The 26,013-nt window shown below is 45.5% G+C and overlaps 1 protein-coding gene across 2 annotated transcripts in view; it reads right to left on the bottom strand.

The window, feature by feature from the left end:
* MOV10L1 (Mov10 like RNA helicase 1) overlaps nt 1–26,013 on the bottom strand; it is a 772,466-nt gene that overhangs the window by 501,754 nt on the left and 244,699 nt on the right. For both annotated transcript variants that reach the window (XM_085650694.1, XM_085650695.1), the window contains exon 13: nt 11,448–11,506. In XM_085650694.1, coding sequence (XP_085506820.1) covers nt 11,448–11,506 — 59 coding nt within the window. The remainder of the gene's footprint in view (nt 1–11,447; nt 11,507–26,013) is intronic.

Genomic DNA, 26,013 nt, shown 5'->3' with positions numbered 1-26,013 from the left:
TTTGATGGGACTCAAATTTAAGGGCGGAATACAGTTTTTGGTATCATCCTCATTAGGGCCCAGAAGGTCTGCGTCTCTTAGTGGTTCGTATGTACAGTTCAGATCGCCACCCAGAATTATATTAGAGAGAGGAGGAATACCTGACAGGGCATCCTCCAAAGTAGAGATAGTAGCAGAATTTTTGTTAGAGGGGCCTCCCCTCGCATATACATTAAAAAGATCAATTCTAGAGCCATTCCAAGGCCGTTTAAAAGATAAGTGGAGGATGTCTGCTGACTTGGCATTATGGACTTTGATGTCCAGGTTAAGTGTAATCTTGATCCAGATATGTAGGCCACCAGAAGGCCGACCCACACCCTGGTGCACTGCCGGTATGTAGAAAGTGGAATAACCGGACATGTAAAGAGGGTCCAAGCTCCAGGTCTCCTGGAACATACAAATTTCATATTGGTTAACGAAGTCAATCCAGACCGTATTAGCCAAATGTTTCTTAAGGCCTGCAATGTTCCATGAGAGTATTTGGATAGTACCAGAGTTGCCCCCTCCACTAACTAGTCCAGCATTGGGCAGAGTTAAAGCACAGTAATCCCTGGCTGGTTGTACATCTGATAAGCCACAGGGGGGGTGCTGGTGATGTGCTTCTGGAATAAGTCAATCCACATCCTCTAATCCTCTAAGTGAGGAGAAAAGTTGGTATGTTAAACACAGGAGGGCCTGTCTTTAACCAAGAAAGAGTGTTGGAGTGTGTTGGGTTCCTAATTAAACTTTGTGGATAAAAATAAGTTAAATCGAAGGTGCTAATGGCGCTCTGGTATTGGGGTTGAAAGTAATTGACTATATGTTTGGTTGCTCTGTGGTCTCTAAAGTTGACAACAATTACGTCGCCTTCGATGTCCTTAGGCCGTGGGCCCACCCAACCAAGCCTGCGAACATTCAGTAGTTCGCTATTTATACTGTAAGGTAAAGGTCTGTTCTTACCCAACCAATGTAGGACCTTATTTTTAAGGTCAGAGTAACCCTCTTTCCTTCCTGCCTCTAGTACGGGGACACCTGTCATCAGAACTACATAGGGAGCTGCTTCAGGTGGTAAGTGTATGTGATCAAAACTCGCACCATGTGTTTTGTTCAGAGGGGTGCCAGAAGATAGATTGTTTGCGGGCGGGTGGGAGCTATTGGAAGGGGAAGGAACATCAATTAACTTTCGGTTAGGTATAGGGTTAGTTACCTTTGGTAGAGTGTGTAAGGTTTTAACTTTGGGATACTCTGCACAACTGTGCCTGTCATCCAACGCTGGGAGTAAGTTAGAGGGAGAAGTACCATTTAATGGTACCAAGACCTGAGGCAGTGTATCTTTAGGTTGGACAACATTTTTCAAAACCAACTGCTCAATTACCCTAAGTTGATTCGACACCCCCTTCATCCTTTCTATTAGAGGAAGAAGAAGTGATTTTACTAATGTCTCAAGTCGGCACATAATGTCGTCATGTGGAAAGACAAAGTTAGGAGGGTCCGAGGCTGTTGTTTGTTCGACAACTGGCGGAGAACAGTTTGCAGTGTTCTCCGCCGAATTATAATTAGCAATGCCCGGACAGTTCGTTTTGGAGAGTTTTTTCCCTCCTTTCTTCCTTTTCTTTAAAGGGGGCGGACCTGTAGTATGACTTTTCCTTCCCATCCTTTGCGAGCTAGCATCAGTAGTAGTGGAAGGGGATCCAGCAGCTTGTAGGATCGATGACGTGGAATCCATAGAGTGGTTTTCAACAGGATTAGAAGCAGGCAGTGTTAATTGTGAGAAAGAGTGTGACACTGTCTTATTTACATGAGCTAGCGGAGACAGAGGGCAGGCAGTCTGGCTGGAAGTAGGTATAGCCAGCGCCGGTGAAACAGCTAGCTGAATGGGGCCGAGTGAAGATCTTTTAGAATGTAAATGCTCGGCCGATAGGCGTCGTTCAACTATAGCGATCTCCTTTTCCAGAACAGAAGCTGCTCTTGTGATGAAAGTGTCCAGGGTGCCTCTGACTGATCCTCCCAGCGTAGCTGGTTTGCGGAGGGGGGTTGATTTTGGCATAATTGACAGTATGAATGGCTATACCCAACAGTAAGAGTCCACAGAATCACACACCACTGATGTGGGATACTAGTACCCAATACAAGGAGCAACTATTAGGCAGGGTGTAACACTGCAACAAACGTGAAAACACACAGTACCTTAGAATTAGGTCGAGGACGTTGAAGACTGGGCCAAGCCCTGCCTCGGTTTGCCACGGACGGCCACAGACGGCCCGCCCTCTGCCGGGGCTCAGCCCGGCGCTGCCCGCGCGCGTCCCGCGACGCGGAGGACGCACCGTTCTTTCTGAGCGCCTCCTGGAGCGTAAGCGGCGTCAGCTGCTCCCCTGGCGCATAGGATGTTGGGAGGTGAAGTCCGTCCCCGCACAGCGGCCGCAGCTGGTAATGGCGGCAGCGGGGGACGGAGAGCAGCAGGACAGCAGAACAACAAAATGCAGGCACGGAGGTGAGTGGGTGCCCAGGAACGCAGAACGCAACCACCAGGATCCCTAACACTGCTAGTCAGCTGTGAGGAACTCCGAGAGAGGAACAGCGCGTCCCTGCGCTGAGGGATTAAATGGCAATTTGCATAGCGCGCCAAAATCAGCGCTCCCGGCATAAACAGAACAGGCAAGAGTCCTCTACAGCGCTTCTTCGCACTACAGATTCAAAGATAATTCAGCGCGAAGCCAGCGCTAATGGCAGAGTCAATGTAACAAAAAATGTCCCAATAAAGCTTCACGGCGCCAGTTGAGGAAACGCTCCCCACCAGCACGTAATGAAGTTCTTCAGAGCAGAGGAAGTACAAGATTCAAGTCAATATGCAGCGCACTCACGATTCTGCATATTCACGCTGAGTAAATCCGCCAGAAAGGATTCCACCAACTCGTGGGAACACTCGGCAAACAACGATCCGATCCAGGGAAGCTCCAAACGGGAAACAGGGGCGTGGTCCCAATCTAAGGAATGAAGAGCTCTTACAGCTACCGAGTCCGGATTTGGGAAGAACACTGGTAGCTCGACTGATTGGTTAAGATGGAATGGAGAAATGACTTTTGGCAGGAATTTTGGATTTGTTCTAAGAACCACTTTGTTATGATGTAGTTGTAGGAATGGTTCTTGTATGGTTAAAGCCTGGATTTCACTTACCCTTCGAAGGGATGTGATCGCAATAAGGAAAGCCACTTTCCATGTAAGGAATTGTAGTTCGCATTTATGCAGAGGTTCAAATGGGGGACCCATCAGCCTAGTGAGAACAATATTTAGATTCCACACTGGAGAGGGTGGTAATCTGGGAGGAATAATCCTTTTAAGACCTTCCATGAAGGCTTTGATCGCAGGCACTTTAAATAGTGACAAGTGTTGTCGATTTTGTATGTAGGCTGCTAATGCTGCTAGGTGGAGACGTATGGATGAGTACGCTAAATTACATCTTTGCAAGTGTAGTAAGTAGCAAATGATGTTCTGGATGGATGCATCCAGTGGGCGTATATCATTTTTAGTGCAGTAAATGGCAAATCTTTTCCATTTTGCAGCGTAGCAGGCTCTAGTAGTAGGCCGTCTGGCCTCCTTTATAATATTCATGCAGTCTGGTGGTAGGTTGAGGTAACCGAACTCTAGGACTTCAGGAGCCAGGTCGCTAGGTTCAGTTGATGTGGATCGGGGTGTCTGATTTCTCCATGGTTCTGGGTTAATAAGGACGGGGAGAGGCGCAGTCTTTGGTGTGGAACTAGAGAGAGTTCCAGTAGTGTTGTGAACCAGGGTTGACGTGCCCATGTGGGAGCTACTGGTATCAGCTTGAGAGACTGTTGCCTGAGTTTGCGTACCACGAATGGAATGAGTGGGAGAGGCGGAAAAGCGTACGCAAATCTGCCTGACCAGTTCATCCATATTGCATTGCCCTTCGACTGTGGGTGGGGAAACCTGGCGGCGAAGGTTGGGCATTTTGCGTTTTCGTGTGTGGCGAACAGGTCTATGTCTGGTTGGCCCCATTTTTGGAAGAATGGGAGTAGGACTTGTGGGTGTAATTCCCATTCGTGGATCTGTTGGGTTTGTCGACTCAACAAATCGGAAATCTGATTGTGAACTCCTGGAAGGTGTTCTGCTAGCAGGTAGATGTTCTGGGGAATTGCCCATCTCCAAATGTTCTGTGCGAGCTGGGACAGTTGGAGAGAATATGTGCCTCCTTGTTTCTGTATGTAATACATGGCTGTCATGTTGTCCATCCGGATGAGGACAGTTTTGTTCTTTAGATGTAATTGGAATGATATCAATGCTAGGAACACTGCCAGTAGTTCCAGGTAATTAATATGGAGCACTTTTTGTTGAGTGGTCCATTTGCCCTGAGTGGTGTGTCCTAGGAGATGGGCTCCCCACCCTGTGAGAGATGCGTCGGTTGTCAGCACTATCTGTGGAAGAGGCTCTAAGAACGGCCGCCCTTTGGACAGGTTTATGGTGTTCCACCATTTTAGTGAGCGATGTGAGCGACTGTCCACTAACACCAGATCCGTAAGTTGTCCGTGAGCCTGGTTCCACTGACGTGCTAGACATTCTTGCAAGGGACGCATTTGAAGTTGTGCATAAGGCACAATGAAGATGCATGACGCCATCATGCCTATGAGTTGCATGAACACTTTTGCTGGGAGAGAGTGTTGGGATTGAAATTTTAAGATGAGAGCTTGTATATTGGCTATCCTGGCTGGGCTGGGATAAGCTATGGCCTTGGAGGTATTTATGATGGCTCCCAGATATTGATGTATGTGGGAGGGTTGTAGTTGAGATTTGGGATAGTTGATGGTGAATCCCAAGTTTCTGTAAAAGTTGAATAGTTTGGTGAGTGTGTAGAACGCATTGAATGAATTGGCTTTTATGAGCCAATCGTCGAGATATGGGAAGACATGAATTTGTTGTCTCCTGAGATGCGCTGCTACTACTGCTAGGCATTTGGTGAATACTCTGGGCGCAGTTGTCACTCTGAACGGGAGGACAGTAAACTGATAGTGCTGCCCGTCTACCAGGAATCTTAGATATTTCCTGTGAGCAGGATGCATGGGAATGTGAAAATAGGCATCCTTGAGATCTAGTGTGGCAAGGAAATCGCCTTTCTGTAATAGTGGAAGCACTTGTTGAAGAGTGATCATATGAAAATGATCTGAGTGTATGTACCGATTTAGGAGTCCGATGTCGAGTATGGGTCTTAACGTCTCATCCTTCTTGTGGATTAGGAAGTATAGAGAGTATACCCCTGTGCCCTGATGTTGGAAGGGAACTGGCTCTATTGTGTGTTTTTGAAGCAAGGAGAGAACCTCTTGCTTGAGGAGTGTAAGATGGTCTGGCGATATGGGACGCTGTTTGGGTGGTATATGTGGGGGTGTATTTGTGAGTTCCAGGCAGTAACCATACTGGGTAATTTGTCTTACCCACTTGTCTGTTGTAATGGATTCCAGACAGGTAGGAACTGTTTGAGTCTTCCCCCGACTGGAGTGGAATGGTCTGGGGGGAGTGGAGGAAAGTCACTGTTTAGTGGCGGGGGAGGTACGAGTGTTGGTATTGCCTCGACCGCGTCCCTTGGTGTTGTTTCCCCTATATCCTCCTCTAAAATATCCTCTATTGGGGGATGTTTGTGTAGAGGTTTTGAACGTGGAGGAGGTGACTGCTCCAATATTTTTGGATGCTCCTCTATAGAAGGAGCGTCGAAAGGAGCCACGTGGCTGTGGAGACTGCAATGCTCCCATGGACTTAGCAGTCTCGGTGTCTTTCTTCATTTTTTCAAGTGCAGTATCTACTGCTGGTCCAAACAGTTGCTCTTGGTTAAATGGTTGGCTAAGTATGGTACTTTGTACTTCTGGCTTAAAGCCTGAAATACGTAGCCATGCATGGCGTCTAAGAAGTACACTTGTATTGATTGCTCTAGAGGCTGTGTCTGCGGCGTCAAGTGCACATTTAATTGAGGCATTTGAGATGAGCTTTCCCTCTTGTATAAGGTCATTTGCCTGGGTCTTGTGTTGGTCTGGTAGGTGTTGTATGAGTTCTTCTAACTGATCATAGTGAGCCCTATCATAGCGTGCCAATAGGGCTTGTGTGTCGGCAATACGCTAATGGTTAGCTGCTTGTGCTGCTACTCTTTTGCCCGAGGCTTCTAATAGTTTGGATTCTTTCTCTGGGCGCGGTGTATCTCCTGTTGTTTGGGAGTTAGCCCGCTTCCTTGCGTTGGAAACCACCAAAGAATCCAGAGGGAGCTGTCCTTTAATATAAGAAGGATCTTCTGGGGCAGCTCTATATTTGTTCTCAATTTGAGGGTTAAGTACCCTGGCCCGTACAGGGTCCTTAAAAACTTCTGTGGCGTGTTTTATGACCCCTTTAATCATAGGTAAAATTTGAACTGATTTCAGAGACTGCTCAAAAGTGTCTAAAAGGAAGTCATCCTCGGGTGCCTCTGAGTAAATGGTGACGCCATGTTAAAGTGCTGCTCTGTGTACTAGTTGTCCAAACCCGAGGTGGTCATCTGGAGGTGAGGGTTTGGAAGGGTATGTAGTAGGATCAGGTACATCAGGCAGAGGGTAAGCCCAGTCGTCCAATGGTACAATATCCGGATTTGTGAAAGGATCATTAGGATCATTAAGATCATCCGGATCTCCCCCCCCCCCCCTAAGGTCATCATCATCATCCTGTGGGGGTGGTGTATGTGAAGGAGATGGTGGAGGTAATGGTGGTGGAGGCAGGGGGGTGGGGTAAGAGGTCGTACAGGAGAGGAAGGAGGAATGGGTGAAGTGGCTGAGTCCTTCTTCTTTACAGGAGCTGGAGAAGGTGTTGAACATAGCTTCCTTTTCTTACATGGCACAGCAGTGACATGTCCAGTTTTTGGATTAATATAGATCCTTTTTTGCGTTGGATCTGGGTGGAAAAGTTCTTGGTCTTCAGGAACAGACTTTGGCGCCGATTTTTTCGGTTCCGATCTATGTTTTGGATGATCGGTAGAGTCTTTAGGAGGTGTAGTATAGACCTTAGCCGGTTGTGTCGGTACCGATGAGGGTTTCGGTGCCGATGAAGGTTTCGGTGCCGATGAAGGTATCGGTGCCGATGAAGGTTTCGGTGCCGAAATGGAGTCTTTAAGCTTGGGAGCTTTCAATGCCGGCTTGTCTACGGGCCTCGATGGTTTCGGTGCCAAAGGTGCCGGAGCCAGCTTCGGTGCCGAGAGGTCTTGTGTCTTCGGTGCCGAAGGTGCTGGGGGTACAATAATATGTTTGCTCGGGCCCGAGTCACCTGAAGGCTTGTATTTCTTCGGAGCCGAGCCCGAAGGCGGGGCTTCTGAAGGTTGTTTTCGGTCGCGACTGGGGCCAGCTGGCAAAGTCTTGACCAATGCCTTTTTTGGAGGGGTTGGGGTAGAGGCATCGGTACTCACGCGTTGCCCCGGAGTAATGGGGTCGTCGGAGTCGTCTGCTTCTGATATAATGTGAAGTTCCTCGGAATCTTCTTCCGGGACATCGGGGCCCTCATCAAAGATGTCCTCTGGTTCCGGAGCTGGTCTGTGTGCCATGATATGGCGTCGAGCTCTCCGATCCCGAATGGTCTTCTTGGATCGGAATGCGGCGCAGGCTGGACAGCTGGACTCGTCGTGTTCCGGCGACAGGCACAGGTTGCAGACCTTGTGATGGTCACTGTGCGGGAATTTTGCTCCACATTGGGGGCATTTTTTAAACGGCGTCCTTTCCATGAGCCGCAGGGCTCACGGCGCGAATAGGTTTAATCGCCTGCGTTGACGTCCGGAACCGGCCTGATGAATTCGATGTTGAGTAAAGGTGTATCAATGAAAATTATAAAGGTTTTTCGCTTCCAAAAGCTTGGTTTAGAAGTTTTCTACCGGAGTGGAAAAGTTTCATCCGAACCCAATGGCGGAAAAAAACAATCTGAGGATGGAGTGGATGCCCATGCGCACTGCAGTCCAAGGGAGGAGTCACCTATCTCGTGACCAAAAGACTTCTTCCGAAGACAACAACAACCTGCAAGCATCCGAGCCCAACACCAGATGGCGATCTTATCCTAAGTGTGTGATCTGCAGCTCATATGCCTCGAACACTAACTTTACCTATACAATGCTTTCACAAATAATAATCAAACAAGGAGAGAAGTACTGCAGTCCGATCCAAACTGTAGAAGAAAGGCATTCACGAAGTTCTCTCTATCCCAGATACCTAGCGACCTCAGATGAAGAGCAGGAACGACCGCTCACCAACAACCCACAATCAATGTGATCAATCACATACCCAAATCTTTAGAACTTAAAATAGTTTCCTTTTTCTGACTAAATATGTAACGTTTACCAAAACAAAGTTTAGCAGGACAGTGGACTATAGCCCCAAAGCACACAGTTCCTTCGTTATCAACAAGAGCATGTTCTTGAGAGTGTCAGGATTTCAGTCGGGAAACATCAACCTACAAGTAACTCTACAACAACAAAAAAAGAAAATCAGATTTTTTCCCTCAGCTCATGAGCGTATAAAACTGGCATCATCCTCCTGCAGTGGGCCCTGCCAGGTCGAGGACCCTTTATTTGGATTCAGTAGACTTGCCATTCAGGGGGCTCTAACTGTCCTCATCTACTCCAGTAGTTCCTGAATCACTCATTCTATCCCTGTAGTGCTCAACTCTGGTTCTGGCACCTGTCTGAATATTAGACAAGGCCCTCAAACCTAGACTCCTGCAGTGCCACAGTGCTCTTTACATACTTCCTAAGCTCTACAAGCTTTACAAGGGAGGAGAGGAGACAACACCCACCCAGTTCCTCTCCAGAACTCCAAGTGCTTCAGATATTTGCAGCACCAGCACAAAACTCACTAGTCTGCCAATAAGACTTTACAATTCACCTTCTACAGCAGCAACCATTGTCTTCTGTTCTTGCCTTGATTACTATATTAAAATCTTTAATGAATTTCAATATGATATTTTTGTCAGCTGTGAGAGGTGCTTCTGCTTGTCTCAAGTGTCTCAGGCATCTTGCAGAGGCAAATCCTTGTGCCTACTTAGGGTCCGATTCCGATGTCGGATGGACCTGAGTCTGTCCAACATCGGTCAGGAACCGTGACCGACCGACCTACTGTCGTCGGTTACGGCCCTGCAAGTACAATGCGACCGCTGGTATGTTTCACAATGGGAGCATGCATTCCGAACGGATTGCACGCCCGCATTGTGAAATGGAGTGGAGCAGTTCATCCCTGCACCCTGTGGACGGCACCTCAAGGTGCCTGCCACCGGGTGCAGGGATCAACAGAGGGGCCCCCCAAAGACAGTTTACGACTGCCTTTTCATGCCGGAAACACCGGCACGAAAAGGACGTGGAAAACTGCCATCTTACTTCCTCAGTCGTAAAGAGGCGGGCAGCGAGTCGGATTCCTTTCCGACCAAGCCCATCGGAATGGCTCGGTCAGAAAGGAATCCGTCCGGCACGTTATGATGAAGGCGGAAGGGCTCCGACCGTCGTTCGGAACCCATCCGTCCGAAATCTGAATCGGGCCCTTAGTTTGAAAACCTCCTCTCCTGCTCCCTTCTTTTTATTTGCCTTACCACTACTAGGGTGTATTTTCACAGATTTAACAGCTTTTCACAAGATAACTCAGCTCTCAGATTATATTAGATGATATGGGTAGTCTCTTTAGTAGTCCTCTATTGGACCCAGCGTCCCCACTTTCTCATATTTAGGCTGCCACATCAATAAGGCAACTTTCTCTTGCAGTAGGGGGGGAAAACAGCACATTCCTTGCACTTGCTCCACTGCACCAGAGGCTCGAACGGCCGCTTCTACCTCCTGTGAGATTATTTCCACAGCAGGCACAGATCTGTCCCCCTCAATAGCTCCTCAGGGGAGCATTACCACTACTCTTCCTCACCAGCAATCCATTGCAATGGCTACCAAACACTAACCAGGCCATTGGCCTAGCAAGAAACAGGAGCTATAATTCTCTGCCAAACCAACGGCCGATACTGCTATCACTAGTGCCAGCTAACTCTTTCTCCTCATCTGTCCTTCTCCATCTCTATATGCACTCTCTCCATCTGTTTGTATCAGTTTCAACTCAACTATGTATACCTGCATCACTGAACATTTGCTTTGTCATGCCTCTCCCTTTTTCATCACATCTCTTTCAACCTGAGCACCTAAATTTCTTTGCAACACTGTCTAGTTCTCTTTATCCCTTTTCTCTTTCCAACTCTGGATCTGCAACAATCTACCCAGCCCCTCTATATGTATGTATTTGCAGATATTAGTTCCTCGATTTACATTTACCTTTTGCTACATTTGTCTTTGTCAATGTGCATCTGTCTCAAAAATGTCCTCCCTTCTTCCCCTGAGGCTCTCATTATCTGGGAAGTAGCCAACAACAGTCACAAGACTGACAGCCTACTCATGAATGTCACAGTCACATAGGAAGGGAAGAAAGATCTAACTTTGCTTTTCCTCACTTGGGAAGTGAAATAAGCTCCTGCTCAGGTGACTTTGAGACTACTACTGTACTCCTGATTGCATGCTCTCAATCTGTCTGAGAGAAGAAGCAAAGACAAGGGAGGAATTAAGAGGATGTTGAGGGATAGGGAAAAGACAGGGTATACAAGTAAACACACAGATATAGGCATATGAACTTTGTGTGGACATTGTCGAGCAGGAGCATTTTATCCTGGTTGGAGCTAAGCCTGCCCATCAGCAGTGGTAACACCAGTCCTCAGTCCCTGCTAACTCTCCAGCACCTGTGCATGTTCAGCAGGGAACACACACTGAAAAACTGAAGTGGTAGGGGAGTCAAAGGAGAGATTGTGCAAAATTGACAATTAGAAAGCGGAGCAACAACAATACAATGAGAAGCACTCACCTACTGGAGAAAGCAGCATATGCAACACATCTATCTGAGTGTACTATGACTGCACAGTGTCCTTTTAGTATATATACATTGACGGTCCTTCTTTGGAGATTATCAACCAGCCATAACAGCTGCTTGAGAAAGTGATTGAACAAACTACTACAACTTCTTAGACATCTAAACTAACATGAAGCTGCTCTGGATTTGACAGGTACACAGGAAGCTAGCAGATGAGTCTCCAGAAAAACTCAAGCATTTAATTAGATGAGTCAGTTTATAGTCCACCAAAAAGAAGCCCTGTCTTAATTTCTGGAATCAAAAAAAGAGCTTGAGGGATTAATACAATTCAGTGATACTTTCCCCATCAAAATATTAAGGTCCAATTTGACTCCAGTATAGAAATGGATTTTGGTGAAAACAGATTTTCTTGCTATACCCAGATAGAATTCTTCATGCAACCTTAGAGATGAATCTCAGGAAGAAAAGGTAATTGGCCTTGTTACAAAAGTACATTTTTGATTCTACTACCCTTTTTTTATGCACCCAACATCATACCCAATTTTCCAAGATGGACTGCTTGTTCTATTGCGAAATGGCATCTCCTGAATGTAGTCCTGCAAAGAAACAATAGAGTTGTTAACAGAGTCAAGTATTTCCTTTAATGTTTCTTAAACTGTAAGTCATTAAGTTATATGTTATGGGGTTCTCTCCTGACAGAGCTTTGCAGCAGTAAACATGCAGTATGCTTCCAGCGTTAAAAATGTTTGCACTAAGAAAGAATAGCACATCATGTCCCTAACCACATTAGTACTGACAGGAAAAGCACACAATGACAATGTCATGTACTTAGTGTATGTCTCTAGCAACTAATATAATCACTAATATAGGACAGCCTTGACTCAACATATGCAGCATTATTTATTCGTATTAATGGAGATGGTGTTAACATTCTAGTAACATATGATGAAAATCAACATCGTATGAGTTATTAAAGTGGCCTTCATCGGGACGGTTGTGTCTTAGTTGGTACAGCTGCCAACATAAGAAAAGGAAAGTGCTACTTACCCAGTATGCATCTGTTCTTGGCATATAAAGCTGAAGATTCATATGCGTTAGCATAGATCGGCAGCTGGTGTTGGGCCCGGATGTTTGCACTTTGTTTTTCTTCGGAGAAGTCTTTGTAGTCACGAGGTAGGTGACTCCTCCCTTTGGTGATAGTGTGCATGGGCATTGACTCCATCCCCAAATTGTTTTGCCGTGAGGGTTGATGATGGAGGTAATAAGAGTAGAAAGAGATGTCCATGTATAGTGTATCTAAGTAAGATAATACTGCAACAGATAAAGGTACCCGGGGAGGTGGGTGGGTGCATATGAAGCTACAGCTTTATATGCCTATAACAGATGCACACCGGGTAAGTAGCATTTTCTGTTCGAGGCATATGAGCTGTATGTCATATGCATTAGCATAGACTTTATAGCAGTTATCGAATCTGTTGTAGTGGTTTAAAATAGTGTTCTTAAAACTGCCTGGCCCACACTAGCTTGTTGTTTTGTTAAAATATCTACACAATAGTGTTTTGTGAATGTGTGGGGTGTAGAACATGTTGCAGCTTTACAGATGTCATCTAAGGGTATGTTCCCTAAAAATGCCATAGAAGCCCCTAGTTTGCGTGTAGAGTGCACTCTAGGTGGAATTGTTAAGGTGCGTTTAGCCTTGAGGTAGCATATTTGGATGCACTTAACTATCCAACGTGCAATACCTGCTTTTGAAATGGGATTGCCTTTGAGTGGTGGGGAAAAGGCAACGAAGAGTTGTTTAGTTTTCCTAAAAGATTTGGTTCTTTCAATATAATAAAAGATCGCTCTTTTTACATCTAATGTGTGAAGAGCACGTTCTGCAACTGAGTCTGATTGAGGAAAAACACAGGTAAGTCAACAGACTGGTTGAGTTGAAAGGCCAAAACTTCTTTGGGTAAAAATGTTGGGTTAGTCCTAAGAATCACTTTATTGTTGTGAATTTGTAAAAATGGTTCTTGTATTGTTAGTGCGTGGAGCTCAGCAACTCTTCTAAGAGATGTGATGGCTATAAGGAAGGGCCACTTTCCAAGTGAGAAACTGTAGTTCGCATTTGTGCAAAGGCTTAAATGGCAGCCCCATGAGTCTTGTAAGGACTATCACCCTTATGCATCAAGCCAAAATCCAGTCGGTAAAATACCGATTCCTTATTAGCTCCCGGTATTAAGTAAAAAATACCCAATCCCAATGCATCAACCCAAAAGCAGAAATCGGTATTTAAGGAATCCTTAAATAGCGATTCTTTAAATAGGGATTCCTTAAATACCGATTCCTTAAATAGCGATTGCATTTAAGGAATCCCAAAGTGAGATTCCTTAAATGCAATGCATCAAAGTTAAAAAATTAGCGATTTCGCTAATAAGGGGAGCAAATTACCATGAAGATGAACTGCATGGTAATTTGCAAAAACTTTGAAAAATGCACTTTTGTGCATTTTTCAAAGTGTCATGTTGCGCACACACATGCCCTTAGAGCATGTGTGTGTGCAACATATGTGCACATATCATTTTCAGGGGTGCAACAGGGTGTCCTTTTGACACCCTGGCACCCTTGAAAGTGCTCCAGCTATTAGCGATTCGGTAATACCGAATCGCTAATACAGAATGGCTTTACATTCATTCCTATGGGCCTCCAAGCCCTTAGGAATGAATGGGTAGGTATTCCTTATTACCGATTCGGTATTACCGATTCGGTAATAAGGAATGTTAAGGAATCGCTATTTGAATAGCGATTCCTACATGCATAGCCTTTTGCTATTCCTTATTAGCGATTCCTTATTTTTCGCTAATAAGGAATCGCAAATGCTAATGTTGATGCATATGCCCCATAGTTAAGAGTCCACAAGGAAGAAGGTGGAAGCCTAGGAGGAATGATTCTTTTGAGTCCTTCCATAAAAGCTGTGATAGCGGCTACCCGAAACAAAGACAAGTGTTGTCTATTTTGTAGGTAAGCCGCTATTGCGGCAAGATGTAATCGTATAGATGCATATGCTAAGTTAGCATGTTGTAAATGTAAGAGAAATTATGTTTTGAGTAGAAGCATCTAACAGATTGATTTTAATATTACTACAATAAATTACAAATCGTTTCCATTTCACTGCATAGCTTGTGGTAGGGCGTCTAGCCTCTTTAATGATGTCCATGCAGTCTGGCGGGAGATTAAGGTAGCCAAACTCTATGATTTCAGGTGCCAGATCGCAAGGTTGAGTTGACTGGGATCTGGGTGTCTTATCTCTCCATGGTTCTAAGTGAGAAGCTTGGGGGAGAAGTGTAACTTTTGATGAGGATCTACTGATAGTTCTAACATGGTTGTGTACCATGGCTGTCGAGCCCATGTGGGAGCAACTAGAATTATTGTAAGGGAAATGCTGTTTGAGTTTTCGAACCACTAATGGAATTAGCGGGAGAGGTGGAAAAGCGTAAGCACATTTCCCTGACCAATTAATCCATAGCGCATTGCCTTTGGACAGTGGGTGTGGATACCTGGACGCAAAGTTTGGGCATTTTGTGTTGAGGTGGGTGGCGAACAGATCTATTTCTGGGTAGCCCCATAGCTGGAAGAATGGGAGAAGTACTTGAGGATGTAATTCCCATTCGTGGATCTGCTGTCTTTGACGACTGAGCAGATCTGCAATCTGATTGTTTACTCCTGGGAGATGTTCTGCAAGGAGATATATCTTTTGAGGTATGGCCCATCTCCATATGTTTTGAGCTGTAGAAAGTGTGTCCCCCCTTGTTTTTGTATGTAGAACATTGCTGTCGTAGTGTCTGTACGGACTAGGACAGCCTTGCCTACTATGTGTAGTTGAAAAGCTTTCAATGCCAGAAAAATTGCTAGCAGCTCCAGATGGTTTATGTGGAGTTGCTTTTGTGAAGTGTCCATATGCCTTGAATGGTATATTGTTGAAGATGAGCTCCCCAACCAATGAGGGATGCATCTGCTGTGAGTACTATCTGTGGAACCGGGTCCAGGAATGGCCGCCCTTTGGAAAAGTTTTCTGTGTTCCACCACTGCAGAGAGCGATGGGTGCGGCCATCCAATAACACCAGATCGGTTAACTGACCTTGAGCCTGGTTCCACTGACGTGCTAAGCATTCCTGTAGAGGACGCATTTGGAGTCTTGCGTAAGGAACAATTAGAATGCACAATGCCATCATTCGGATTAACTGCATAAACACTCGTGCTGGTAGTGAGTGTTGCGTTTGAAATCGTGGTGATATCAGTGTTTGCATGTTGCGTATTCTGTCTGGGCTGGGGTATGCTAGAGCTTTGCGGGTGTCTATTGTAGCTCCTAGATACTCTTTTATGTTGGAGGGTTGCAGATGAGACTTGGCGAGGTTTACAGTGAATCCCAAGTCATGAAGAAGTTAAAGCGTTTTGTGAATGTGGTGTAGGCAGCTGTGTTGCGACTTGGCTTTTATTAGCCAGTCGTCTAAGTAAGAAAAGACGTGAATGTGTTGTCTTCTTAAATGAGCTGCTACTACTGCTAGGCATTTGGTGAATACTCTTGGTGCTGTAGTGACCCCGAATGGAATGACTTTGAATTAGTAGTGTTGTCCATACACCACGAACCTGAGATATTTCCTGTGAGCTGGGTAGATGGGAATATGAAAGTAGGTGTCCTTTAAATCTAGAGTGGAAAGAAAGTCTCCTTGCTGAAGCAATGGGAGCACTTGTTGTAGGGTGACCCTGTGGAAGTGGTCTGATTGAATGTAAAGGTTTAGCTGTCTGAGGTCTGGTATTGGCCTGAGAGAGCCGTCCTTTTTGGGAATTAAAAAGTATAGGGAGTACACTCCTGTCCTTTGGTGGTGTAAGAGAACTGGTTCTATTGCATGTTTGTGTAACAGAGAGAGGACCTCTTGTTTTAACAGGGTGAGATGTTCTGGTGACATTGCTCGCTGTTTTGGAAGGATGGTTGGTGGAGTGCTGGTAAGTTTCAGGCAAAAAACATTTTGGATAATTTGTATTACCCACTTGTCTGAGGTGACTGACTTCCAGACACGTAGGAACTGTGAGAGACGGCCCCCGACAGGAGTGGAATGGTCAGGGGTAACGGGGGGAAGTCACTGTTTGCTGGCAGGGAAAGTGCAGGTGGAGTTGCCCCTTCCTCTGCCCTGGTTTTTGTTTCCTCTGTAACCTCCTCTAAAATAGCTATTTTCTCACAAAATTGTTTTTGAGCCACCCCTGTAGAAGGAGCGACGAAAGGAGCCCCTGCTAGATGGTAATTGTAGGGGTCCCATGGATTTTGCAGTGTCAGTATCTTTCTTCATTTTTTCTAATGAAGTATCCACTGCTGGCCCGAAAAGAGTGTCCTTATCGAAATGCTGATTGAGTATGGAGGATTGTACTTCTTGTTCGAATCCAGAGATTCGAAGCCATGCGTGTATATGCAGGAGTATGCTAGTGTTAATAGCACGCCAAGCTGTGTCTGCAGCATCGAGAGCGCATTTTATGGTGATGAGCTTCCCTTCCTGAATGAGTTTGTTTCCTTTAGCCTTATGTTCTGCTGGTAAATGTTGTAGATTTTTTTCTAGTTCGTCATAATGTGCCCTGTCGTAACGTGCCAATAGAGCGTGAGCATTGGCAATACGCCAGGAGTTGGCGGCTTAGGAAGCTACCCTTTTGCCCAAGGCATCGAAAAGTTTTGATTCCTTATCAGAAGGAGGAGTGTCCCCAGTTGTTTGAGAGTTAGCTCACTTTCGGACATTAGACACAAGAAGAGAGTCTATTGATAACTGACCTTTTATGTATACAGGGTCTGAAGGAGCGGCCTTGTATTTTTAATCTACCCAAGGTGTTAGTATTCGGGCTCTAACTGGATCCTTGAATACCTCGTTAGTATGTTTTAACATGCCTTTTAGCATGGGTAAGGTGTTAATAGCTCTCTGTGAATGCGTGAACGTTTCTACAAGGAAATCATCTTCTAGAGGGTCACTATGTAGTTCCACCCCATGATATTGGGTTGCCCTGTTGATGAGTTGCACAAAGCCAATGTTGTCATCAGGTGGGGAAGGTCATATAGATCAGGGTCATTTGGTATATCTGGATCCTTATCGTAATCATCCCAAGGGTCAGTGTCTTGTGGTATGTCTGGGTCTTGCGGGATATGATGACTATCATCCCCAATCCCATCCCCAACATCGAAATCGTCATCCTGTGAGTCAGGTGACATTGGACGAGGTGAATTTGCTGGTGTGATGTTTTGGATGGGAGGAGGAGGCGGAGGTGGAGGTATGTAAGGAGGAGAACGGTTGGTACCCATGTCTCTTTTTTGCTTTAGAGGTGTAGGGGCCTCTTTCGGGAGGTGTAGGGGCCTCTTTCGGGAGGTCTAACTTCCGTTTTTTGGGAAGAGTAGCCATAAGATGGGCAGTGTTGGAATCGATACGGAGTTCTTTCTCTTTTGGGTCCAAAGGTGGGTCTTCCGATGGTTGTTCTTTGGAAGGAGTCGCTGGTCCCTTTGGGGTAGATTTCCGCATTAAAGATTTTCCTTCAGAGTCTTTGGGTGCCGAATGTTTGGGATCTAGTTCTTTAGATTTAGTCGCTTTAGGCTGTGTAGCCTTTGGGGCGATATGTTTCGGCTCCGAACTTTTCGGTACGGAGGTTGTCGGCTCCGAGCTTTTCGGTGTGGAGCCTTTCGGCTCTGAGGATTTCGGCTTGGACGACTTTGATTCTGACTCTTTTGGCTTAGAGGGTTTCGGCTCCAAGGCTTTCGGTGTCGAAGACGTTCTCGGTACGGACGACGTGGGAGGAGTCCCATGTTTGTCCTTCTGTTTCGGTGCCGAAGGTGTTGGATCGGCACCGGACTGTTATCGGCTGGGGCCCGAGCCAGAAGGCTTGTGTTTGTGTTTCATAGGGCCGGAGGGTGGGGCATCTGAAACTTTTTCACGGTGTCGACAGGCGATCGAGGGCGAGAGGGATACCGGAGCCTTTCCCTTAGCGTGAGTGGGAATATGGGGGTCTATATTCATGGTCCGTTGAGCCGGAGTGACGTTCAGGTCTTCTTCCATGTCGGAGTCGGCTTCAGACACGGAGACCAGTTCTTCTTTTTCGGCTTGTGCGGTACGGAGCCGCTGCCATGTTGCATCTCGTGCAGTAGAGCCCGATGATCACGGCTGGTCTTCTTTGAACGGAATGATCGACACGCTTCGCAGGAAGATTCTTCTTGTTCCGGGGATAGGCACAGGTTGCAGACCTCGTGCAGGTCGGTGCATGTGAATTTAGCACGACACCCGGGACATAGCTTGAACCGAGTCCGTTCCATCGACTGCTAGCATGGTCGGCACGGGTAGGCCGGACGGCCCGCCTCGAGGTACCCGATTAAAGGTTTCACAGTTTGGACGATATGCGACGAATGGGAAAACGCGATCAAAGACAATACAGTAGAGGGTAAAGGATTGTGCGTCGAAGAGGTTCGAGAACAATACCGAACCGGAGCGCAGCAATACACATCCAAACCAGATGGCGGAAAAAAACTATCTGGGGATGGAGTCGATGCCCATGCGCATTATCACCAAAGGGAGGAGCATGAAATGTTATCGGGGGCGGGGGCAAAATGTTTTACTTCATCACCATCCTCCAACATGATTGAGCACAAGTATTAAATAAATAAATACAAAATCTAATAAGACAAAGAGGTCAAACAAAGAAACCCATGGGGGGAGGGGAGAGAAACATCTTGGGAGGCGCCACAGCAGATGACCTGGCAACTACAATGAAATGAAGGAAAAAAACTAAAAATGGCCGGAAAATAAAATCTAAATCAGATTGATGTGGTTCTAGAGAGATCCAGATCAGCAAACCTTTCATTGATGATACAGTGGACGATTGTGTCAAATTCAAGAGCTAGTAGGATCAGCCTCGCTAAGCCACATTGTCTAGAACAATATTAATGAAGCAACTCATTAAGCACCAAAGCCATGACTGATTCCATCTATCTACTTGGACAGAAACTCACAGAGAAATGTCCTCTTTAGAGTCTGTGGAAAAGAAAGAGAGGGAGGTCTCAGTGCAGAAGTAAAGGCCAGGTACAGGAAAACTGAAACAAGGAAAGCTGGGGACTGATAAATGGTAGGTTTTAGGTGTACTCTGCAAGTCATTGAACACAGAAGTGGCAGGGCTACATGTCTTCTAATGCACACCTCTTTAGAACAGAGGCAGAGACCAAAAGGCAAACAATAAGGATGGACAGAATGGAGTTCATGGGATTGGTGGGATGGAGTTCTGACAGACTTGGGAGTTACATTCAGCTAGGAGTAGGGGGGCAAGAAAATGGAGGACGATCTCAATGTCATATTTACGTAGTTCAGGGGCCTTGCCCATTCTAGAGAAGAAACTGTGTTTTGAGGTCACTTAATAAAAAGGTGATGTGGTGAGAGTAAAAAAGTACTGTAGATGGGGGGGAGGGGGTTATGAGGTAGCCCCAGCTCTTTCTGGTGTTGCTAAAGCTAGGACACAAATGCCCAGGGCAAACAGATACATTTAGGTGAAACGTAATCTGCTAAAGAGGCAGGTCCGGAAGCAATAAATCACATCAATTAAGACTTGCTGGGGATTGATGAGAGATGATCAAAAGGTGGAGATAGACCAATACAGTTGCTTCTAGTTTTATGAAAAAGGGGGTGGGGTAACCAGTCAAGTGAACTTTCTACCTCTTAATTTGTCTCGAGGGTCTGGGTCAGACATAATATAACCTGGAATCACTGAGATATGGCAGTGCTGGCCTGATACCGGTAAGTTTGAGAAGGGACTAAAAGATCAGTGTGAAGAAGGTGTCTGGTTGGCCTAAGAGGAGACCAATATGCCAATGCAAAGTGGACAGGGCATAGAACCCAATTAAACTAGGAAGAGTGATTAGAGAGATAGCCGAGAGTCAAATACAGGCTAGGTTATTGCATAGTAGATGGTAATGGTATGATGTAATAGTTTTTCATTGAGCATTTTATTAGTTTAAAAACTAAAGGGGTGGGGAATTTTTATTAGTTTTTTCTTGTCTCAATAATAACATGAACTTTATTCAACTTTAAAGTTTGTCTGTGCTGATTTCATTGCTCCTTTTCGTCCTTCAATGACAAGACAATTAGTTTGATCCCAAAGAGATAATTCTCCAGTTGCTAGCCCAAGAGAAGTGGCTTCAAAGATGCACACCCCATGTTGGCACCATTGCATACATACACATGTATAGTCTCCACACCCATTCCTGCCTAAACAACTGCACTTCACACCGACAATGCCCCTATGGAGCTTGAGTTAACATTTTTCAAAATAGCTACACCTCACACAGATCCCAACAGAAGCATAGCGCTTTGCAGACACTTCTTCAAAAGAACTGCATCTCTCAAATACACCAAGGAAGTGTTCTTCCTTTCTGAGACACTGCCCGTTGGTGCTACATAATTAAGGCGACAAGATGCCTGCAAGTTACGGGGAGAATTACTTTTCCAGACCTGGGTTTTGCTTTTACATTACTAGCTAGAGTGTTCGACCAATTGGTTGAAATAAAATTAACCTAGACTACAGCTCCCAGAATGCACTGGTGTGGCAAGTCAAAACTGGAAAAGCTGTGCTCTGGTGAGGGTCATCTGGTCACCCTATACATATGACTGATACTGCCCCGAAAAATGTATATTCGCAGATAGTGCCCAACCACCACAATGTCATCAAAGCTCTGCAGTTCACCCTAACAAAGACCCACATAAAGGGTTAGCCTCATACCAATACTTATTTCTTCCAAACAACATTAATATCAACCCCCGCCAAAAAGGTAAAATAACAATGCCGCGGCATGGGGTACTTAATACCAGCACAGTACTCCCAGAGACATAGCCCACACAAGTGGCTTTACCTGCAACTCCCCGAAGAGGCCCTCCTCAGAAATAACCCCCAAAGCACACACAAAAAATAGTGAAACCCCACAAATACGCCACCACAACGAGCTGTCAATTAAGTCATTCTATACTGCCTGCCTCCCTCCTGCCCCCCCCCCCCTTCAATGCAAAACGACAATCCTATTTCTGTTCATGAAATAGGGGCTAGCTCACTTCACACTCACCACAGGTACTAAAACAACTTATAGGCGGAGTTGTATCACAAACACACAATGCGCCTCCTCTCAAGTTTTGCATACCCAACTAAAACCCTTAACCCTAATAAAGCACCTTACATAGCATTCCTCAATGTACCAATATTTCACACAGTCCGAGATGTACTTTAACAAAAATTGACATCTTCCCCAATTAAATAAACAACCTATCATGCCGACACTTTGAGGATACCAAAAATAAGCAAAACATGTTGTAATCTGATTGCTAATTTGAGCAGCATTTTGTATCTAAAAGGTGTAAACCAACTCCAAAAGCAAGAACGTCAATATAGTTTCAGTAATGGCCCTTGTGCACTCACTATTCAGAAATCAACGAGGGTTTTTGCCTGAAAAGCAATGGACATGACTACAGGGCCCAGAAGGGACCCGTTTCAATGTCCATTGCTTAAATCCTTACAAAACAAAAGGAGCATGGTTTTAAAAGAACACATCCATGAACATAAAGCTACAGTACACATTTTATAAACTTATATAAGGAAAACAGTTGATAAGGTTCACAGTAAACATTTTCTACACCACGCATCAACAAGATATCGCTTTACCTCCAGGAATGGTGAACTTCCCCACCTGAGGAAAACAATGCTATTCAAAAATGAGAAAAAATGAAAGTAGTGCTTCACTGGGAAAGTCTGCAAAGTGGTGCTAATGTGTTTGGGTGTGAATAAAACCAAGCTGGCCACTTTGTGACTACTCTGTCTTGCTTTAGTTAGTTTTGAATAGAAAAATGTCAGAAAAAGGCATTTCCAGCAAAAGTATTACTTCCTTTTTAGATCCATTTCAAACGTGAACAAATGAAGCAAAGGAGAGGAAAGAGAGGGAAGCCAGTTCTTGGGAGTCATGGTTTTCAGCAAGTGAGGAGCTAGACAGAAAAGTTCCGAGGTTATGTTTACTTCAAGCTGTGGGAGTAGCCAGGCCCAGACCTTCTCTCTTGACGATCTGCAGCAGTTTTCCCGCTTATCAAGCAGGGCCGTCATTGCAAGCGCTTTCTCGCGCTCATAATATTGACGGCCCTGCAGACAAACACCACTGTGGGGACTGTCAATAATGACACAAGTAGTTACCGTAAGGCGCATCCCCTCGTGCCTTAAAGCAACTACTTGTATCATTTTGTGCCACATGGGTCTTTTCCCCGCACAAATGGGAAAAATGTCGCCCATTTGTGCGGGAAATAACCCAATCTGGCAACACTGCCAACGTTACAAAAAAACATATTGGCGCCCGGCTGCCCGCGTTGTGGTTGCCACCCGGCCACATCATCCACGTCACTAGATAAGAGAGATAGAGAGAGAGGGTGAGAGAGGGATGAAACAACAAGGGGGTGGGTAAGGTGAGAGAGACAGAAAGAGGGCAGAGAGATATGAGGAGACAAGGGATAGGGAAACGTGAGAGATAAAGTGAGAGGGAAAGGAAAGAGAGAGATCGGGAGAAATGGGTGGACTGGTAAATTAAGAGCGAAAGAGGGAGGATGGTAGAGTGAGATTTGGAGAGAGAGAGAGAGAGAGAGAGAGAGAGAGAGAGGCACTGGGAAAGAGAGCGCGAGAAAGTGAGTGAGAGACAGCAAAACAGGGTGTACTGAGAGATAGAGACACCGATCTGCTAGAATAAAATGTCTGCACAACGCATGGGAGGTAGGGTGGAGACTCGAACAAGGCGTGGCAGGTGAGAGTAAAAGACGCAGAGCCACTGCACATTTCTTCCAAATAATGCATTGCGGCAGGATCTGAGTTTACGCCAGGGTTGTTATTTCTCTTATAGGTCTTTAACAGGCACGTACAGCCAACAAGGCACTGCCTGTCTACGGGAGGGAATCTATTGAAACTAATTGGTGCCTTGCATTTTATGGAAACAGTTCTCTGGTGAGACTTCCCGCCCTTGTAGAAGGACTCTCAGGTATTATTCCATGCACTCAGAATACGATAACAGCACATACAGACGCACACCAAGAAGATACACACAGAAGCACACTACTCACAGAGCAAATGCAAGTGCAGTCAGGCATCACCTGCACACACAACGCGCAGATGCGCGCGCGCACACATGCAGAGGCGCACTCACATAACCCAAAAAGACACACTGAGTGAAGACAATAATAGACGCGCTCACACAGAGAAGGCAATTGATGCACACATTCAAAGAGATGCACTTGCGCTGACTCACAATTATACGCAAATCACGAAGACACGAACACTATGCAATACACATAAACACATTCCCTTTCGAGACGACAATAATCTCCCCTTCTCTCTCTCTGTGCGCCTGCCCCTCGCCCCACAGGTTCCTCTGGGGCTTTGCACCACAGACCTTGCACGGATGTCACCGGAAGTGATGTTTCTTCATTGGCCAGGAATAGAAAGCTTGCCCTCTACTACTCCCGGTCTGCCGCCACTGTCACCTTGTACCGCGCTTGAAGATGGGTTGTGTTTATTCTAACCACCTGTATTGCCTGCACTGGACAGACCTGCGATCCAGAGGGAGGCAAGCGCCCCTCCTTGCCCCCCCCTGCGGACGCCCATAGGGAGGAGTCACCTACCTCGTGACTACAAAGACTTCTCCGAAGAAAAAGAAAGTGCAAATATCCGAACCCAACACCAGATGGCGATCTATGCTAACGCATATGATCTACAGCTCATATGCCTCGACCAACTATATTTAGAAAGACAACTATTCATGATATTATACAAAAAGAAGTGAAGTACTTGAGAATTTTGTGGATGGAGCAAAATGCCAATTAGAAATAATATGGATTGGAAAAGGTTGATGAATGCAAAGAGAAACACTAAGTCCTGAAAATAAGTGTCAGGAATCAGCCTCAGATTCAGAGTTCTCCAGGGGTCAGGCCTACAGTAAAGCATTAAGGAATTACACTACTGGGAGTTAGAACATCCTTCCCCAAGCTGCTAAGCATGCAGCTGCAGTGGCACAAACACATACCCAAGCCTGAAATCTCTGTAGATGAGTAATTAGAGATTGGGCCAGTGCAGGAGGGGCTGCAGAGCTCAGCCAGTGAGATTTGTAACTGGTTTCACCTCTGGGTTATGACAGGCAGTACCTGCTAAAAGGACAGCAATGATGGAGGAGGACACATGGCAACCGCAGTTTGATGGGCTACCTCCACTTTAGTCCAAGTTCATACCCTTATGGAATTCCCACCCTTTTCCTACTACTACTCACCATTTGGTGTTCTAGAACAAAGTCTCACGCAAAAGGAGCTTCATCCACTTTTGGTTATCTGGCCATTTTCTGGTAGTTGGAGGCTAGTTGCAGCGCTTCCTTTACCTCACCCTGGCAAGCACCATTCAGGGCTTGGTGAGCTAAATGACAGTTACAGATAGGATTCAAATGTGTTCTGTTCTTTCGGGTAAAGAAATCCGGTCTATTGAGTACTTGTAAACATCCTGTGATGTGCTCAGTCATACTGATATGAGGACCTCACCTTACCTAATGTTGTCTCGCTATCTATGCCTCTTTTTCCCCAGGGTAGCGTTATCCTTATGTTGTCTCTCTTCATGCTAAGGGTATGTTGTCTTGTGGAGAGAGGTGCATTATTTCTGCGCTTGAAAAACCAGGGCCAGCCTTTGGTCATTCATTCAGAGGTAAATTTTGTGGAATTATAATGCAGACGGAAACACTGGAGCTGAATTATTTAGGAAAACACCAACATTATTATTTTACATGTCTTTAACATTAGTGTTGCTTCATGGCTAACTATGCCAGAATTCCCTGCCACCATGGATATAGAACAATCATACAATCATACACAAGCAATGTCAAAACTGATACGTCTGGATTGAATGTGCTAACGCACGCAAACGTGTCCATTCCTGTGTCTACATGCGTGAGCAGGTTGAGGTCTGATCTATTGGCTTTGGCAATGCTCGCAGTACCATAAATGGCTCATGAACCTTATGGCTCATTATGCTCACTTTTATGTTCCCATTTTTAAATTGATTTGGTTAATCTGGTATCTTCAGCATTCTAATTAAATGTTTCCCTATTGATGCAGTTATCTGAAATGCACAGTGCCTCGTAGGATGAAATGATTTACTAATGTAGTAAACAGATTGTGGCTGGAGACTTTGATCTGCATTTGGATGCAGCGTTCAACACAGTTGACCATGAGACACTTACGTACAGAATGGGTAAAGCCGGAATAAAGAGCTCCACTTTTAATTGGCTCACCTCCTCTTTGAAGAACAGATCTTTCCAAATTTGAGAGAATTCATGCTACTCTGACGTCCTTCATTGAAGTGTGGTGTACTGCAGGGTTCGGCCCTCAGCCTCACACTTTTTAATCTGTACATGTGCCCACTGGCAGATATTGTTCAGGAGTTTTGGATGCTAATATTATCATATGCTGACGATGCACAACTGGTTCTCTCCCTCGCCCCTGAAAAAGGCTGCTCTGAAAAAGCATTCAGTTGGATGGGGAACTGCTGCTTAAAACTGAACAGGAAAAAACTGAGCTGATGATTCTGGGAAATTGACCCAACCCCCAACCACCTACAGACTGGCCAATGTTTGGACAATCCACCCATCCCCTCCTCCTCTATTAAAAGGCTTGGGATGTGAAAGGACAAGTCCCTTTCTATGGATACATGGGCAATTTCATTGCCACCCTCAGAACACTCTGTAAAATCCTAGATATTATCCTGTGTGTGTCCAGAAGAAATGTGGTCCAATCCTTTGTTCTCTCCCGGATGGACCATGGAAACTCTCTGTATACATGCTCCCCCAAATAAGTGGTACACAATATAATCTAATCATCCAAAAGCCATGTTAAAAAAATTACCCCCAGTTTAGGAGTGCCCCTTAAGGAAGGTGTTATTTATGGAGCCTAAAAAATCGGAATAAACCGGGTTTCAGAATTTATCGGGTGTGATAAATACCACATATCCATAGTTATTTGGGAATATAATGGAGACTTTTAAGCTTACGGCACCAAAGTCC

This window comes from Triturus cristatus, chromosome 4_1 (genome assembly GCF_964204655.1).
Source record: "Triturus cristatus chromosome 4_1, aTriCri1.1, whole genome shotgun sequence".
Taxonomy (NCBI): Eukaryota; Metazoa; Chordata; class Amphibia; order Caudata; family Salamandridae; genus Triturus; species Triturus cristatus.
The sequence above is the reverse complement of the archived record's forward strand: the minus strand, read 5'-3'. Positions and strand labels throughout refer to the sequence as shown.